Raw genomic sequence first — 16797 nt, 5'->3', positions numbered from 1 at the left:
ATTTAAATACCTTGTAGGATTTGGACTAGGGTGATTACATACACCTAGAAGATCTACCTCTATCTGTGGAGCTGCTAACTAAAGCTTCAAGATTATTATCTGTAGTATTTAAAGATTTTTTTCATGTCCTAAGCTTGATCTATTTGACTTCAAATGGCAAAACTGGGTATAAATTATTCATGATTCATAGCTGTCTCTTTTGAGGCATGATCTTCAAACCAAGCATCCTCTTTATTTCTGTTTCTCCCTTCAGGCCTGTGGCCTTGCTCTTGGTATTAAGTACAGTTTTAGAACATCATCTCATTGTTTGCCATTTTTCATCATTTCTCGCTCTTTCTTTCTTAGTTTCTTGAAAACCTTTCATGGTTTTTCAAGCTTTACATTTATTTACTATTTTAATAATAACCTAGTTCCTTCTACTTTAGTGTCTTTATTTCTTCTCTGATTTTAAAAATCCTTTCTTTCTCCCTTCTAATAGCTAAAGAGAAAATGGCTTTAAAGGCTTTTTTCTTTCCTTCAACACTTCTACTTTTTATCTAATATCAATAATACCCTCCTAGAAAGCTAAAGAGGTTAAAAACACACCAAAACACAATTGCCATCTTCTTTCTTAGCATATAAATAACTGTTTTATTAGAGCTAGGGTTTTTTTTCCATTTCATTTCCTCACCAATCACACCTTAGACAATTTTGCAACACCTACTTTTGCCAGCGGATGTTTCTGCTGCTGCCTCTGATTGTGAACAAGATTAATTTGCACATTGCTGAAGGTTTGCACCTGGTTTCTGCAAGACAAAATACTTAATAAACGAGAAACAATTTGGAATATGCACACAGAGCAGGCCTTGTCCGCAGGCAAACTGATAGCAGGAGAATGAAAATCATGTTTGCCTCTCAAATACTGGTCCACAACAGTCTCCTCTAGAAGAATGTCTCAAATAGTAAAAGAAATATATTCATAATATTTTTATCAAAAATTGTTCTAAGTAGTTCTAAACACCAAAACATCATATTTTTAATAGTCAGAGATTTGAAATCTAGAGCACTTTCTTCTAGGGAATTTGTAAATCTCTTTATATTCTATAGTCTTAAAGCATGGTTTTAACAGATTTTAGATGCTTAGAAAATGTTGACAATAAATGACTTACTCTCAAACAAGTCAAACTAAACACAGACCCAGATGCATCCAGTGAAAATATTTTTCCTTTCATTCTGAGCTTTTCTATGTAGGATTTGTAGTACGTTAAAAGCAGAAGTTGTGTGTGTATGGCTGTATTTAATATAGTAATATATGTAACACATCACTTATTTCTGTAATACACGTGACTTCATGCAATTTAGATGTTCCTTTATTGAGCTCAGCTCAAGGAAAAATCTAACTACAGCTCTAAATCCTACAAGGAAGGCACCCTTCTTGAAACATGCCTACTAATGGGAGCAGCCTGCTCCTATATGGCCTTCCACATGTCCAGCAGGAGAAAAGCACAGCTCACACGGGAGTGAGTGCACAGTGTTTTCCAACAGGACTATTTATATTTTACCACATTGAGTCCTTGTGCTCAGAGATATTTTCTTACTGAGCTCTCTGAAGCCCAGGACATTGGGTAGGTGACCACCCTGTTTTGGGTCTGCTCTGTATAACTTTTGCCCTTCGATGTTTTGCCTTCTAGAGTCTCATATTCAAGTAAAATTTCGTCTTGGTTAGTTGCACTGGTTTTCTGGGGGTTTAAAACTAAATAGCCACTGATGAAGTATCCTAAAATATTTAATGGAAGCTAAAAATAAATGGAATTGAAACACTAAAAAGAAATGGAAAAAAAAAGTCAGTCCAATGCTGGAAGCTGAGCAATAAAAGCAGATGTATCCCTCCCTCCCAGCACCCCTCGGGCTCTTTGTTTATGGTACTGTCTTCCCAGTCACCTCCCTGTGCACCCACTGGAAGTGAGATGCTGGTGTTTGAGTGGTATTTCCTTGTATAAATATTTTTCTGCTGGGGCGTTCAGACAGAATGAATCTGTGAAATCTGGAGCTCCCCTGCAGAAGGTTGCCTCCATGCAGTCATGCCTCCTTTCCTCTGCAGAGGAAGCAGAAGGAAACATCAAGTTTTATTGCAGCCCCAGGTTATGTACTACTGCCTCCTGGCCCTGAAAGTAACTGGAAACATCAAAACCAAAGATTAAATGTACTGTATTCTCAAATTCCTCTTCTCCCCAAATGAAAGGCATTCAGAGGAAATCAAGAATGACCTCTGCCGTGCAAGGCAATTCACAAAGATACAAAAGCAAATCTGAGAAGGGATGTTTATGAGCTACATTAGTCACTTGCAGTTATTTCAGCAACCAGGACTTGCACAAAGCTCATGAAACAGTACTAATTTCAAGGGATATCAACATATCTGTAGGACTGCTGTTATTTAGACCAACATTATCAACATTATTAAATACTTGATTTTTTTTGCCTTGTTGCACTCACCAAACAGGCCAGTATCTAATTATATTTGCAGTTTTTAACCTGGACCTCAAAGTGCCACTTTTATTTAATTCCCATTTTTACATCTTATATTCCTCTTACTACCCCTGGACTTGCCCAGACTCTCTTTTCAGACAAATCCTTTGCAGAGTTGCCTAGAAAATCCAAATATGTAGACTCATGGTATGGTATCAACCTTGTGCTTTACCACCCCATAAAATAAAAACAAGCACATTTTTGTGCTTTCTTTCTCAGACACGAACTGCTGAAAATTTCAACATGATCAAATTTACATAGTTTTGACAATCCTTATTCCATGCCACTTCATAATTCTGATAGTGTGTTTGATCTAAAGTACCAGGGATGTGTTATACTTCATGCTTTGAAGCACAGAAACAGAGGTTATTTCCAGTTCTCCCTGCAGCAGGCAGGCTTGGATGCTGTCAGAAAGTGGTTGTACCATCTGGATACCTTGAAATCAATGAAATAAGTAATATTAAATATATGTAATATAATATATGTAATCTAATGTTTTATTATAATAAAAGACTTAGTTGCCTACATTGATGACATTATATTAAAACCTGCATTATTATTGCAATAGGTTAAATAATCAAAATTGAGCAAGTCATTATTTTAAACATGCACAGAGCCCTGCTATAGGTGCATAATTTTCTTGAAGCAGACAGCTTTTTCTTGAGGTATTCAGATAGCAACCAGACATCCAAAAAAGCCAAGGATACAGGATGTGTCAGGCACAGCAAAATTCCTGACAGAGCAACACCCCAGCTGGTGCTGCTGTCTGGAAATGGTGACTCTCTACTGTCTCTCTTTACTTCATATTTCCTGTAATCCTCGCATTTTCTAACCTCTGAAATAGATGGACTTTTTATCACAGTGAATCAAAGAGGTTCTTTAGAACCTGAACAACTCCTGAAAATTCAGTGATGAGACACTGAGCTCTCATCCTTGGTTGATGTTTCCTGGGCAAGGAAGAATGGGAAAGAGAACAAAAGGCACTATAATTTGAAGATTATTTTCACACTGGAGCATGATGGTTCACTCACAGAAGTTGCAAGATATTGCTGCTGTCACATCTGAATACTAATCCTGCACACTAAAAGTCCTCCTGTGTTTGCTAATGCCAATGTAATAGCTTATTCACCTTCACAGAGAAGCAAAAAAAATAATTGGTTTTAATTATGTCACAAACTAGGAAAAAAATCATATCATGGGCAAACACATGCAGTCAGAAATGTTCATTTTCCTTTCAGACTTCTGGCACTCACAGATAAAACCTTAGAAACAAACACACCTAAGTGTCCATTCAATACATTTCCACATACTGACATTTTTCAGCAACAAAAAATTCTCAGGCTAAATCTTGTCTCTGTGATTCCAAAGAGAAGGTGCAGACAACAGTAATAGATTTTAATTACTGCCTAGTGTCATTACATTATTTCCTCCTATAATTAGAAACTAATGAGAAATGGAACACATTCTGTCAAATGAACTGAGAAAAGAGCATTTCAAGTGGAATGAGTGGCCAAGGACCAAACAAAATCCAGAACTGTTGGGCAGAAAGTCATGTCATACATAAAGAAATTTTGTTTGCTTGGATGAGTGTAATGATTCATCTCATTTTGCAGAAGTTTCATCTGCTGAGATTGTCATTTCACAAACATAAACTAATTGCAGCTCTCTTCTGCCTGCTCCCACAGGAAATCAAGGTGTTTAATGTCAGACATTGACACACAGACATGCACCTTACTGCCTCACTTTCTAAAAACTGCACCAAAAAAAAAATCTCCTCCCATCTCCTGCCCTCCATCCAGCTGTGCAATGCAGTTAGGATTCATTCATCCCTTGGAATGTAAATTGAAAACCAGGCTTGCAGCTATCTGAATCCCAGAGATAATCTTATATAAATGGACTACTGTGCAAGCTTCGTCAAAATCTTGGTATTGTTTTACCTCATTGCATAATCAAACTATAATCATAGCTTAGAAATGGATATTAAGAATTTCTATTATTAGATTTTTTTGGGAAATCACTCAATACAGTTGCTGTGCTGTGCCAGCAATGACCATGGCTCACCCCGTTTTTATGTAATGCCAGCAGTCAGGTAGGGAATGGCACTGATTCCATGTGCAAGTCTGTTAAAAGCTGCAAGTCTGTTAAAATACTGCAATGCCATGGCCTATTTTCTTTCTTTGTCCTAAAGACTAAATATTTACACCATTTTATTTCACTTCACATCATGACTTCTCTAAAACACAATTAGTAGTATTTTGCAGCTAAACCTCAGAGGGAAAAAGATTATTGAGCATTTTTGGAAAGGAAAAGACTCAAGTTTTTTAACTCTCTGGCCCTTATGCAGTCTAAAACTCTGTCTATGAAAGAACAAAAAGCGGTGAAGGACAGAACCAATAAAAGGGCATTTGGCAAAGAATGGGATAAGCAGATTTCTGAGGAACAGTGCTCCCTCTGGTTTTACCTTTTCCCCAGACTTCTCATTTCTGGCTGTGGCAACAAATAAATCTGTACATATCAGCACATGATTGATACTGTGATCAAATTTCTGTCCTGTCTTTTAGAAAATGAATTCATGTGCCCAGTGAACAAATATTTCAGCCAAAATTATTTTTGTGCCACAGATGTAAAAACATTGCACTGTAAAATAGAATATAATTTTTCCATGTGACAAAAGACCAGTTTTAGAAGGACATTGGTACTGAACTTGACAGACTTATGAACTTTCTGATCTGTTGGAAAAGGAAAAAAAAAAAATAGGTCACTTGAGGTTTCACACAAGATTATTATTGGAACAGGTTATATCTAATCCTCATGGAAAACTGTGTTTAGAACAAATCTCATGTTTTCTTTATGCCACTGTAGCAGTGTAAGACATCCCACTGAACACTATTTGCAGGCTGACTCAGTATCCTCACCAAGACAGTAAATGCCAGCAGAACTCCAGATATAGACCCTGTCAGGGCAAGAAAAGAGATGGGCAAAAAAACCAAATGAAGATTCATCAGGACAAATCCTAATACCAATCTAAAGCTATTTATGTGATTTTTTCATACTAGATTAGAGTTGCACTGTACAATGTAATCCACAGTCTGATGCTTGCTTGATCTGGCAGAGAGGTCTTAGTCCTGACTCCCATTCTCTGCTTTTCCTGCCTTTTCTGGGGGCAGGGATCTGCCTCAGCCACTGCTGAGCAGAACAAACACCAGAGCTCTGGCACCACCACCTGATTTGACATGAAAGACAAAAGGCTTTGTCTACATTCTTTTATTTTTCTTTCATTTTCTCTCCACTTGCAGCAGCTTTTGGATAACCTTGCTGCCCTCCAGCGTGCCAGGAGGGCACACTGTGGGAAGGAAATCAGCTGCTTTACAAGAAGCGACCCAGAAGTTTACCAATTAGATATTTTCTTTTTTGCAGAATATCTGTCTAAAAATGGCAGCACACCTAACTCTTTGATGAAGGATGCATTTTGAATCCTTTTGGTCCCATTTACTATTATTTTCATAGTCTGTACTAATCCAGCAACTTTTTAAGACCTAGAGAGATTTAGAAACTCCTACAGGGGATGTTCATAGACACCGTGCACCACTGTTTTAATGGTATTTCCAGGTACCATGACTAAATCCAAGGAAACACATCTATTCCATCAAACTACCATTTACCATTCCTTTTAAAATAAACCAAGAGCACTATAGCTGTGTTCTCTGCCTAATAGAAAAGCAGACTGCTGGCCACGCTGACAGCAAAAGAGAGAGAGAACAAGGATGTATCTATTAGCTATTTATGAGAAAAAGAAGATAAATTCTGCTGCCACAGTTATTCTTCATTAACAATTGATTCAGTTTATATTCATTACTTGTAGCACAAAGGTGATGCTACTTTGGGGATATTTCTATCACACAAGACTTGGTTTAGTCTTTAAAACTGCTCCTCTAATACCAGACCCACACAAGTCAATTGTGCCATTTCAGTATTTGTATAAAAACTCAATGGCAAGAATAATTAGAAATTTTTAAGATTTGGTTTTCCACTGGCAGACTTGCAAGCTTTTCTCATTTCTATTCTGAGGTGACAGTGCCCTCCTGTGGCACGAGGTTTTGTTTTTGCTTTTTCCCCTAGGTATACTCCATCCAGAAAGACAAACTGGATAGGGTTTCCCATTTAGAAGCACTCCATTTATTTATATAGTTGTTTATATGAAATAATTTTGAGAAAAGGTTCAATTTCTATCTCTATTTTCACATGTACCTTTAAAGAAACATTTTAAAGTGCTTGCTCCTCTCTGTATGGTTTCTGTATAAATTTGGGGGTTAAAAGCCCATTGGGAATCTGGACAGTGGGTGCATATCTGTCTGGAGGAATCAGGTGGTTGCTATTTGCTGCACATACAAAACTGTGCCTATTACATACCATAAAATTTGTAACCTTGTCAATCCTAGTTTTTAGTAATTTGATCTGTTCTTAAGGAGCAAATGATGGCTAAAATTCTGGTACAGTCTGGATAGTGCATTACTCTTGTATCTGACTTTTTTTGGCAGTTGAACAAATCCACGTAGTGGAGTAAAACTTCAGATTTTAAAAGGATATAATAAAGGTTCTTGGTAGCTTTTGCTGGGAATTATTAATTCATTACCAATGTTCTCCTACATAATTTGTTTTCTCCACATATTTTAAAATTTTAAACACAAAACGCCCTACATTATAAATATTATCAGAATTACTAAAACAGACATTGATTTTTATACTACTAAACATTGACAAAAACATTTAAGTAACTAAACACTCGAAGAAAATCCTGTTCAGACCCTGGGATAGAAGACTTGTCATTACTTGGGGAGAAGATCTCCACAATGAAACTCCTGGCACCCTGGAGTCAGCATGAGGTGATGAGTTCATGTGCTGTAAACTCTCAGCAGCACAGAGAAATTCTGGAGATTTTTAGATAGTGGAATGTATAAAGGAACAAACACAGTTGGAGAAGAGTGCCACTTGTACCATCACTCTGTTTCTGTGGTGCTGTTCAGAGCAGTGTGTAGCTCTGTAAGAAACAGAGAGAAATAAAGTCTTATGAGCTCAAAAACCTTACCCATATGGACACGTCTATGCACACATTCACTGTTTTCCAAAGCTTTTAAGTTAGCCATGAATGGCTTAATAGTGTAAACCCATAACAAGGCCAGCCCTTCACCTAATTGAATTTCCCTGTTCAAAACTCCATATCCTTAACAGAAATGAAACACTGAATTTTCCCCAGTCAACAACTATCTGAGAATAAATTGAACTAACACATATAAGTAACTTGACTGTGTGGCCAATATATGATTTTTGAAGCTCTTTCAATATTGCAGTTCTTACAATAATTTAAATCCAGCAGTATTTTAAGTAACAGAAGGAATCTCATAATACTAAGTGTGAGACAGTCTTAGCTCTAAGTGCTGCTACCTGAACTATAATTAAGATACCAATTTCTCGTGGTGTCATAAAGGTGTTCTTTTCTCTTGCATTTGCACTAGCTACCAAATCACTTCTGAGTACAAATTAGAGGCTTTTTTCCCCAGTACCTTACACTTTGCACAGTCACTTAAACATGCATAAAGAGAGCACTAATGGGTGTAATTCCCCATTCACTTTGCACAGGTATAAACGAATCTCCAACCAGGGAGCAATGAAGGATCACACCCAGTGAGCTGATTAAATCACTTAAGCACAGTGTACGTTCCCCCAGGCTGTGCTTCCTGGCACCACTAATTTCTTCTATTGAACCTTTGGGACCTAGGCCTGCACATATGCACAGATGGTGCCTCAAATCAGGAATTCACTTCCCCTGCTGCAGAACAGAATCCTGGTATTCAAATCACTATGTCACACAAGCGTAGGGCAGGAGGAGGACCACAATTTCCAAAGTTCATACAGACTGGTATGAGGCTGTGTAAATTAGGATGGGACAGGTCTGTCAGAAATAAAACCTTCTGCAAGGGTTTACTAAGGTCACAAGCATTCAACACTGATTCATCATTAATCTAATTTACAAATTACCTCCTACTCTGGAAACAGCTTAAGGTTCATGTACTTCCTCTGTGTGCCTCAAGAGAAATATTCAATTTCCCATTCAGCATGGCAGCATGAAGATGCTGTGTCTCAAGTCAGAACACTGCTCTGCATCTCTTGATCTTTCAAACATAATTTGGAGAAATAATGCACTCAGTAGAAAATATGATATTACCATTTACACATGAGGATAAATATGACCTGGATAACATTTTCCTGAGGAAGTGCATTCTGGTTTAAATATATGTCATTAAATATAAGTCATTGTCCTTTCCATGAAGAAACCGGTTAACTTGCTTTTGTGTCTTCAGATGAAGACTATGTCTGTCTATATGCAGATACAAGCACAGATCCCTACGAAGGAATAGGAGAAATGTGTACATTCAGAGAAAGAAAAGAAGACTGTAAATATATAAGGAATCAGTTATTATGCTCCTCAGTGTAATAAGATTATTTTTTTCCAGGGAATTTTTGTATTTCTTTAAAAGTTGAAAATTACGGAGGTGTTATTTTCTAGACACATGTAATAGAAATATACCTCAGAATGGACAATAGGAATGTAAGGTCTCTGGTGAATGGCTAAATAATCCAAAATCTTCTGATTACTATGCCAGATGTTGAGTTATGTTGGCTTACAAAGACACTGTCAGGTTGCACTCTCATTCATTTCTAGAGAACTCCAAAAGTGTATTAGTGCTCCAAACAGCAATCTGGCAGTCTGAGAAGCTTTCTTGCTGCAGCAGACAATATTGGACAAACAAGACACAGAGCTCAGAGAGAGAGGATGAAGTAATAATGAAAAGATTATAAATTTGCCAAGTGAGAACTAATAAATGACATTGTGCTGAGGATCACGTCTAGCCATTTTTTACTAAACTCATGTCTTAGTTTGACAACTTCATGCAGGCATCACACCAGGAGTGAAAAATCACCTGAGGCACACAGATAATCTGAAAATAACTGAGTATTTAAGCTGGTCTCAGCTAAAGAGCTGAGAAGTGCATGAATAGAGCCAGAAAATAAACCAAATCTGGATGAAAAGAGGGCTGGGGCAAGATGCCATCAAGAAAGGTGTGATTAAAGCAAAGCACTGTCGAGTCCATGTTCCACACGGGACTTAATGCATTTGACGTTTTGGATGTATGTGTTGTGACAACTGAGATTGAGTCCTAAACCTCACATCTCAGGTCTTGCATTATTTCGTATGTTCAGAGTTCTTTTTTTATTTAAAATCTCAGAAGAGCTGCTGTTATATCGTTCCAACATCACTTAAGTAAACTTGGCAATCCCAGCAAGATACTTCTCTGGAGCATTGCGCCACTTAGTCCTCTTTTCCTTATCTCATTATTGTCACAGTTTTCCCTGGCTGCCAATTGAGTACACGTGGCTTTTCACCCACTTCCCACCCACCACCCCTCTCCAGTGGGGAGGAGAATCAGAAACAAAATGTAAACCTCATGGGCTGAGACAGGAACAACTTAATAATTAAAATATTACTATTATTAGAAATATGGGAATAACACTAATTATAACTGCAATAATAAGGGGAGAAAATGACAGAACCCTAGAGAAGGAGGTGATGCTCAGTGCAGTTGGTCACTACCAGAGACTGATATGCCCAGCCCACTCCCCCAGCTCATGTACTGGGCAAGACATCGCAGGGTGTGGAATATCCCTTTGGCCAGTTTGGTTTATGCTTTAAAAGGTCTTATGGATTATGTTATGAAGAGCAACAAAAAAAATTCAATAATGCATACAATATTGTAAAAACATAACTGTCAAAATTTACTAATTTAATTCAATAAAAAGCATTTCTTGGGTTAAGGGAAAAATGAGACAATTTTCCATTGACACCAGAGGATCACCACTAAAACCAAACAAAAAACCAGAAGTATTTGGAAATAGTCTATACATTAGAAGGACTAAGGATGCTCTCTCTCTACACACACAGATGTTTATTCTTATGTTATCCACAGCACCCTGGGCTGGGTTTGCACACACAGCTGTTGAACAAGGACAGTGTGTGAGGGAGGGCTTGTGCTGTGCCTTGGTCCATCTCTAGCTCTTCTCAGCACAGATACTGAGTTTTGGATTTAACTCTAATACCTATAGGAAAGTTATGGCTTGTATACTGAAGTCTGATATTTTCTGTTCCGTTGAGTACAAGGTAGAAGGGCTACAGCTGCCAAACAGCTGGGCAAAAAGACCTGTGCAAGAATAGACAAAAAATAAGGAGCACGTAGGTGCCTGGCATCTGGTACCTCACTCCTCTACTCCAAAAGATCCATAGCAGTTGGAACCTCAGTACAAAGAATCAAGAACAGCAATAAAATGTCTAATTCCTAAATTTCAATTCTGGGTCTTTTGTACCTTTTTCTGTTCTAATCTGTATTTGGGTTTATATTTCATTTCTTACTTCTGGAAATTCTTTGTCTCATTAAATTGATACAATAATACTGAGCAAAAAATCCTTCTCTTTAAAAATGTTTGCATGGAAGTAAAACAGCTACTGCTTAAAGTTACTCTGCAATATCATAGCAGAATAAAATTGAAATAGCAATGCTATTAATAGCATATATGAAGGTGAATGAATAAAGGGATAATTCCAAAAACTGAAAAAAAAAATCACTCCTTAGAAAATTAATATACGATCCAGAGAGATGAAGAACGAGTCATACTGTAATTTTATGGCTTCAGCTTTGCAGTGCTGCTGATGAGTGCTGGTTTTTGATAGGTTGGCTGGACTTCTTTGGTATATGAAGGACATGGACATACAACGCATAGTTATCTGTGACCTAGGAAAATCATCAGACTGTACTTATTACACTTGTTTGCTCATATTCAGATGTACCACCTTAAAAACTGCATATATAAAATTTGGGTGCTTTATGTTTTTTGGTTTAATTATAACATAATATAATTAAACTAAAGCCAGTCAATCCCAGGAATATGGATATTCAAATTTAAAAAAAATAACAAAGAAGCACCAGTTGAAAAATATTTCTGAAGTTTCTTCTGTGGTTAGGTTCAAAAGGATTATTCTGGGAGAAATTGAAATTCCAGAAAAGAAGGAACTCAATGATAACTAAAGGTACTGACTTAAGCAGAACTTGCATTAGCCACTCTTTGATAATACTGGAAAACTAGCTCACTCTATATTTGCAAACCATATCCTGTTTCCATTAGAGACTTCTCTGGGTGCATTTCACTGAATTGCAATGGAGCCTTTGTGCCCTGGGGTTCTGCTGTTCCTTTGCAATCAAGACTTTTCCCAGGTGTCCTGAAATCTGAAGTAAAGATAAGAATTGGGTTTTTTTTAGTTTAGGACAAAACCACAATTAAAACCAACAATGACAACAGCAAAACCAACAAAACCAGAAAAACCCATCAAAAACAACACCAAGAAACGCATTTAAAACAACAAAAACCAAGCCACATCAAAAACTGAAGCTTGGCTGCATTCCTGAGCCCAGATGGAATTTACTTAACAATTTGAGAGGGGAAGAGAATCTGGAAAGACAATCACAAAGTACTTAATAAGAAAGATGTGTTATATACACCTGAGTAACTTCCAGCCCAGCTTTTGGGGTCACTTAGGAAATGTGGGTTCAAATCATTTTAAAGGAGAAAATACAACAGAAGATCAGCAGGAAAATAAAAAAAAAAAATGAATTAGTGACACAGCATAGCCCTGAAGAATAGTTAAGAACATGAAGAATTTAGGAATTACATCTGAAAGCACACAACACTTTGGAGTGGAGCTGGGAGCACAGTAATGGGGCCACTGGACTGGAGGAAGGTTGGACCCCCACCACACCCTGGGCTGCTGCAAGGGGAGCATACCAGGCAGGTGTGGTTATGAGGAATGGCTTGGTTAGTCCTGAGTTAATCTCCACAGCTGCTAATTTTCCTAGTGTGGAAAACCACTGGTTCTGGAGCTAGAGCTGTGTTGAAGATGCATGTGTATATTTGCCATCAGCACATCTGGTGAATCAGGTTAATATTTATGCACACACCCCCTAGGTGTGGAACAAGAAAGCCCTAGCTCTTGCATACAAATTTTATGTTGGTTTTTTAACATTCCTTTTCCATTTGTTCTGCTTTTGTTTTACAGGAGACTATGTAGTCATGTCTGTCTTCTTTAACCTGAGCAGGAGAATGGGTTATTTCACTATTCAGACCTACATTCCCTGCACACTTATTGTTGTCTTGTCCTGGGTCTCTTTCTGGATTAATAAGGATGCAGTTCCAGCCAGAACATCATTGGGTGAGTTGATCTTTCCTGTTTCCTTCAAGCATTACCATGTTTAATTGACACCTCTGCAGATCACCAGTTTGTAAATATGAGAACAGACAACTTCACATGAACTCTCCTCATTTAGAGGAATGTAGTAATTTCCAAAGACTAACACAGACTGGGCTATATTTGCACATCTTTTTTACCATGCCAGATTCTGACTATTGCAGACTGTCAACAATAAAAGCTTTCACATTTTTTCTGATTACAGCAGAATTTTTATGGACATCAAGAGGATGGGGGCACACAGCTGGATTAGAGGCAGGGTGCATTAGTTTCACTTGTTCTGCTTTCCTATCACAGTGACTAGTAACACAAATTAAATAATTACTAAGAAGGAATCCACCTTTCTGGCTGTGTGTCCAAGTGCTAACAAGAGGAGAATGTAGCACCATGACTACTTTAGAAACCAAGAATCAAGTATAGACTTCAGGTTAAAAAAAAATCAACTGAATTTGGTGGTATCCAAAATCTTATACATGAATATGTGTCATGCAATTAATCAGAATTAGAAATTTCTACACATTTAGCAACTGCTCCACAAATAAACTGAGACCAAATTAATCTTGCTTCTGCAAAGCAGCTGAAACAGTAAGAAATAACAAAGAAACGTTCAGCTAGAGAAAGTTTAACACATTTTCTACTTCTACATTAAATCCACACAAGTAAGAATTATTTCAGTTTTTCCCTCTGCATTTTCATTTCTTCACAGAACCACAGCACAGAGCACTGGAGTGTAAAAGAGGGTACACAATTTTCATTTCAAACTCCCTAGAAGGAACATAACAGAGGACCAGTGGCTTCCATAAAAAAAGCTTTAAGCATGTTATTGGTTTCTTCACATCCTCTTTGAAAGAGGTTATAAAATCTGGTTTAAGGAAGTACAAAATTAATAAAGGCATTCAGCTATTATTTTAAATTTTACCTAGATACACAAAACAGACTTGTCACTCTGTCGAGAATTAATCTATTTGCACCAGTAAAAAATTAAAACAAACAGTGCAATAAAAAATGTGGTAGATTTTAACTGTTCTTATGCATTTTTAACATTTTTGACATCACAGTACATGCAATAATGTTCTGAAAGGGAAGGAATGGTGAGGCATGACACAGTACCTCTCTTTTGTAGATCTGTCTCTTGCTCTGTTTAAGCATTTGAGCATATAAACCCTAAACTTCAATTTTCAATAAAAATAAAAACTCCCCAGAAGTAAACTACAAAACCAAAACCTTAAATTAAATTTTCTTAGAATTCATCTAACCAAAGTACTCTACAGAGCAGCACTGGCAGTGACCATGCAAAAATGTCAATTACCCCTGTTAATCCTCTGAGCTCCAACTGAACTGGCATTTCACTGCTAGAATGTGCTACTGAATACCTTTGCTGTGTGTTTGAACTCCAGGCACACTTCAAAACCAATCTCAGAGAGATAACTGGCAAAATCAGTTTTCTACTTGAAGTAATGTTATTTCTGGTTTTTTTTTCTATCCATTTACCAGGAATTACAACGGTCCTGACAATGACCACCCTAAGTACAATTGCTCGTAAATCTCTTCCCAAGGTCTCCTACGTGACAGCCATGGATCTTTTTGTGTCAGTCTGCTTTATTTTTGTGTTCTCTGCACTGGTGGAATATGGAACTTTGCATTACTTTGTCAGCAACAGAAAGCCAAGCAAGGATAAAGACAAAAAGAAGAAAAACCCAGTACGTATCTTTTTACCAGCAAGGCCTAAAAGTTAATTAGTTTTTCTGAGAGAGCATTTAAATCCCTTTTAATAACTGTCCATATTTTCCATACTTTTCTATTACCTATATACCCATCCTTTGTAACAATAGGAATGCAAACATTTACTTTGAGAATCAAAAGCTCATATATTACAGCTTTCTGGATGCCAAAACTAATTTTTTAGGATAATGATCTTTTCAACCAAAGTGTTCTGCAAACCACAACTACCAAAGGCATTATTTATGCTAAATAGAGATCTCTTTATAGAAAATATCTCAGTTTCTCTGTATTAGTATTAGCAATATTCTAGCCATTAACTTATGTCCATAATATTGACATGACTGCCTTGCTTATCAAGACCACGGTTAAACTTTTATGTTCAAACTTTTGTGTGCTTTCTCCAACTTCCCCTTAGAATCTGTTTCCTTTCCATTGTTTCCTTAAATTCTTTTTTTGTGTATTTCTTACCTTCTTTACCTACTTCTCTGCCTTAGAAAGTGGTTTTGCAGTAGTTTATAATGATACCTATGGATATATGCTACCCAATAGTAAAAATAATGTGAAAAATGACAACAGTAAAAAAAAAATCCAGGGAATACCCTCATTAGCAACTTGGGCTTTTGCCCAGGCAGGGAAAGAATTTGATGTTTGTTTTGTCCAGGACAGATTTCTCCTTGCCTTTGGCAACTGAGCTGACAAATGTGTTGCCTACAATCTCCGAAACATTTAGCCTAATCATCTACCAAAAAAACCCCAAACACCTAAAAAACAATAAAAACCCCCAAACCCAAACACCTCCATAAAACAAAAACCCCACAAAAATCCAAATTAAAAAAAATAGAACAAAAACCCCCAAAAACAACCTTAAACCAACCAAAGAAAAAAAAATGAAAAATGAGAAGGAAAAAGGTTTTAGAGTAATAAAAAGTATTTTCATCTCCATTTCAGGCATCTAACAAAGAATAAAGTAATTTGTATTCACTCTGCTAACATATTCAAGGACTATTGAAAATATTCTCTTTTAGTTTTAAAATATATCACAAAAACGGATACAGAAAAAAATAGCAGTTAAGGAACCTTTCACTACATACTATTCCTATAATTTCTAGTTTAAAATCTGCTGAGAGGTAGACTGTAAAAAAAAAAAAAAAAGTAAAATGATCAAGTGATGTGTCCTGTGTTAGATGGAAATAAAAGCATCTGTGTGTCTTATGCAATCAGGACCAAAAGGACCAAAATGAGATGTACCTTGGATTTAATTGTTTCACTTTAAGGCATCCACATGAGAAGGAATAACTTGTTTTTTACATTGCCTATCTGTGAGCATCTGGGAAGAAACAGAACTAAAAATGCTTGCCAAAATCCTAATCACAGAGTCTAAAAACCATAAAAGTAGTGTTCAGGGCACAGTCTGCAGGTAAAAGGACTTCTTTCTAAAAGGTGCTTCTATAAAGTGTGGGTGGTCTCTTTCAGAACAGTTCAGCATAAAAGACCAGAATTCCCTCAGGATATGAAAATCTAACAGGAGCTTGATATCTTCTGTCTTTGGCCCAGATGTAAATAAGACTGTGACAAGTTGAAAATGTGGGGGATTTTATGTTACAGATAGTTGTTTCAATTGCTATAATCCCAATCTCTTTATAAAATTAGTTATTTTTGACTTACCATGTTTTAGAAACATATTTTTAATTTACATTATTTTTGTCTCTTTCTTTCCTTTCTTTAATTTAAAACAAAACCCTCTGATTCTCTTTTCTGTCTACAAAATGAAAGCTTCTTCGGATGTTTTCCTTCAAGGTATAATGTTTTTTGGAATGGAAATTCACTGCATGCGACTGCTGAATTTAAATAGTAGAGCTTAGATGAGAGTGGTGTTTTGTCTGGTCTTTTAATTAATGAGAAAACTATTCAAGCTACTTCCTAATTAAGTAGAATGGTTACAAATTGCTAAACAATTTGTAGAGTTGATTCAGCAGCCCAAATACCACTATGGTTCTGAACTTACCTAAGTTCAAGAGTGACCAACATGATTGGATCACATGAATTAAGAGAGTTTCAAACATTTCTGCTCCTCTCTCTCAATTTGCCATGGGATCCAATAGCACCAGCTAGCCTAAAACCAGCAATACACCCTTTTAGAACTCAGCTCTGACCCTGGATTTTTAACCTTTGTGATTTCACTCCTAATTATAAAACCAAAGCTGTTCTGATGTTGACTT

General features: G+C 36.8%; 1 protein-coding gene and 1 long non-coding RNA gene across 3 annotated transcripts in view; one reads left to right on the top strand and one right to left on the bottom strand.

The window, feature by feature from the left end:
- GABRG2 (gamma-aminobutyric acid type A receptor subunit gamma2) overlaps positions 1-16797 on the top strand; it is a 61602-nt gene that overhangs the window by 41792 nt on the left and 3013 nt on the right. Inside the window, exons 7-9 of one of the 2 annotated variants that reach the window (XM_059483576.1) lie at positions 12668-12820; positions 14351-14556; positions 16352-16375. In XM_059483576.1, the coding sequence (XP_059339559.1) occupies positions 12668-12820; positions 14351-14556; positions 16352-16375 (383 nt within the window). The remainder of the gene's footprint in view (positions 1-12667; positions 12821-14350; positions 14557-16351; positions 16376-16797) is intronic. The other variant, XM_059483577.1, reaches the window with a different exon arrangement.
- The window catches only part of LOC132080414 (uncharacterized), a 72540-nt gene continuing 66074 nt past the window's right edge, over positions 10332-16797 (bottom strand). Inside the window, exons 4-5 of the long non-coding RNA XR_009419560.1 lie at positions 11706-11840; positions 10332-11348 (exon numbers count right to left, since the gene is read on the bottom strand). This is a non-coding gene — a long non-coding RNA (uncharacterized LOC132080414). The remainder of the gene's footprint in view (positions 11349-11705; positions 11841-16797) is intronic.

This window comes from Ammospiza nelsoni, chromosome 16 (genome assembly GCF_027579445.1).
Source record: "Ammospiza nelsoni isolate bAmmNel1 chromosome 16, bAmmNel1.pri, whole genome shotgun sequence".
NCBI lineage: Eukaryota > Metazoa > Chordata > Aves > Passeriformes > Passerellidae > Ammospiza > Ammospiza nelsoni.
The sequence above is the reverse complement of the archived record's forward strand: the minus strand, read 5'-3'. Positions and strand labels throughout refer to the sequence as shown.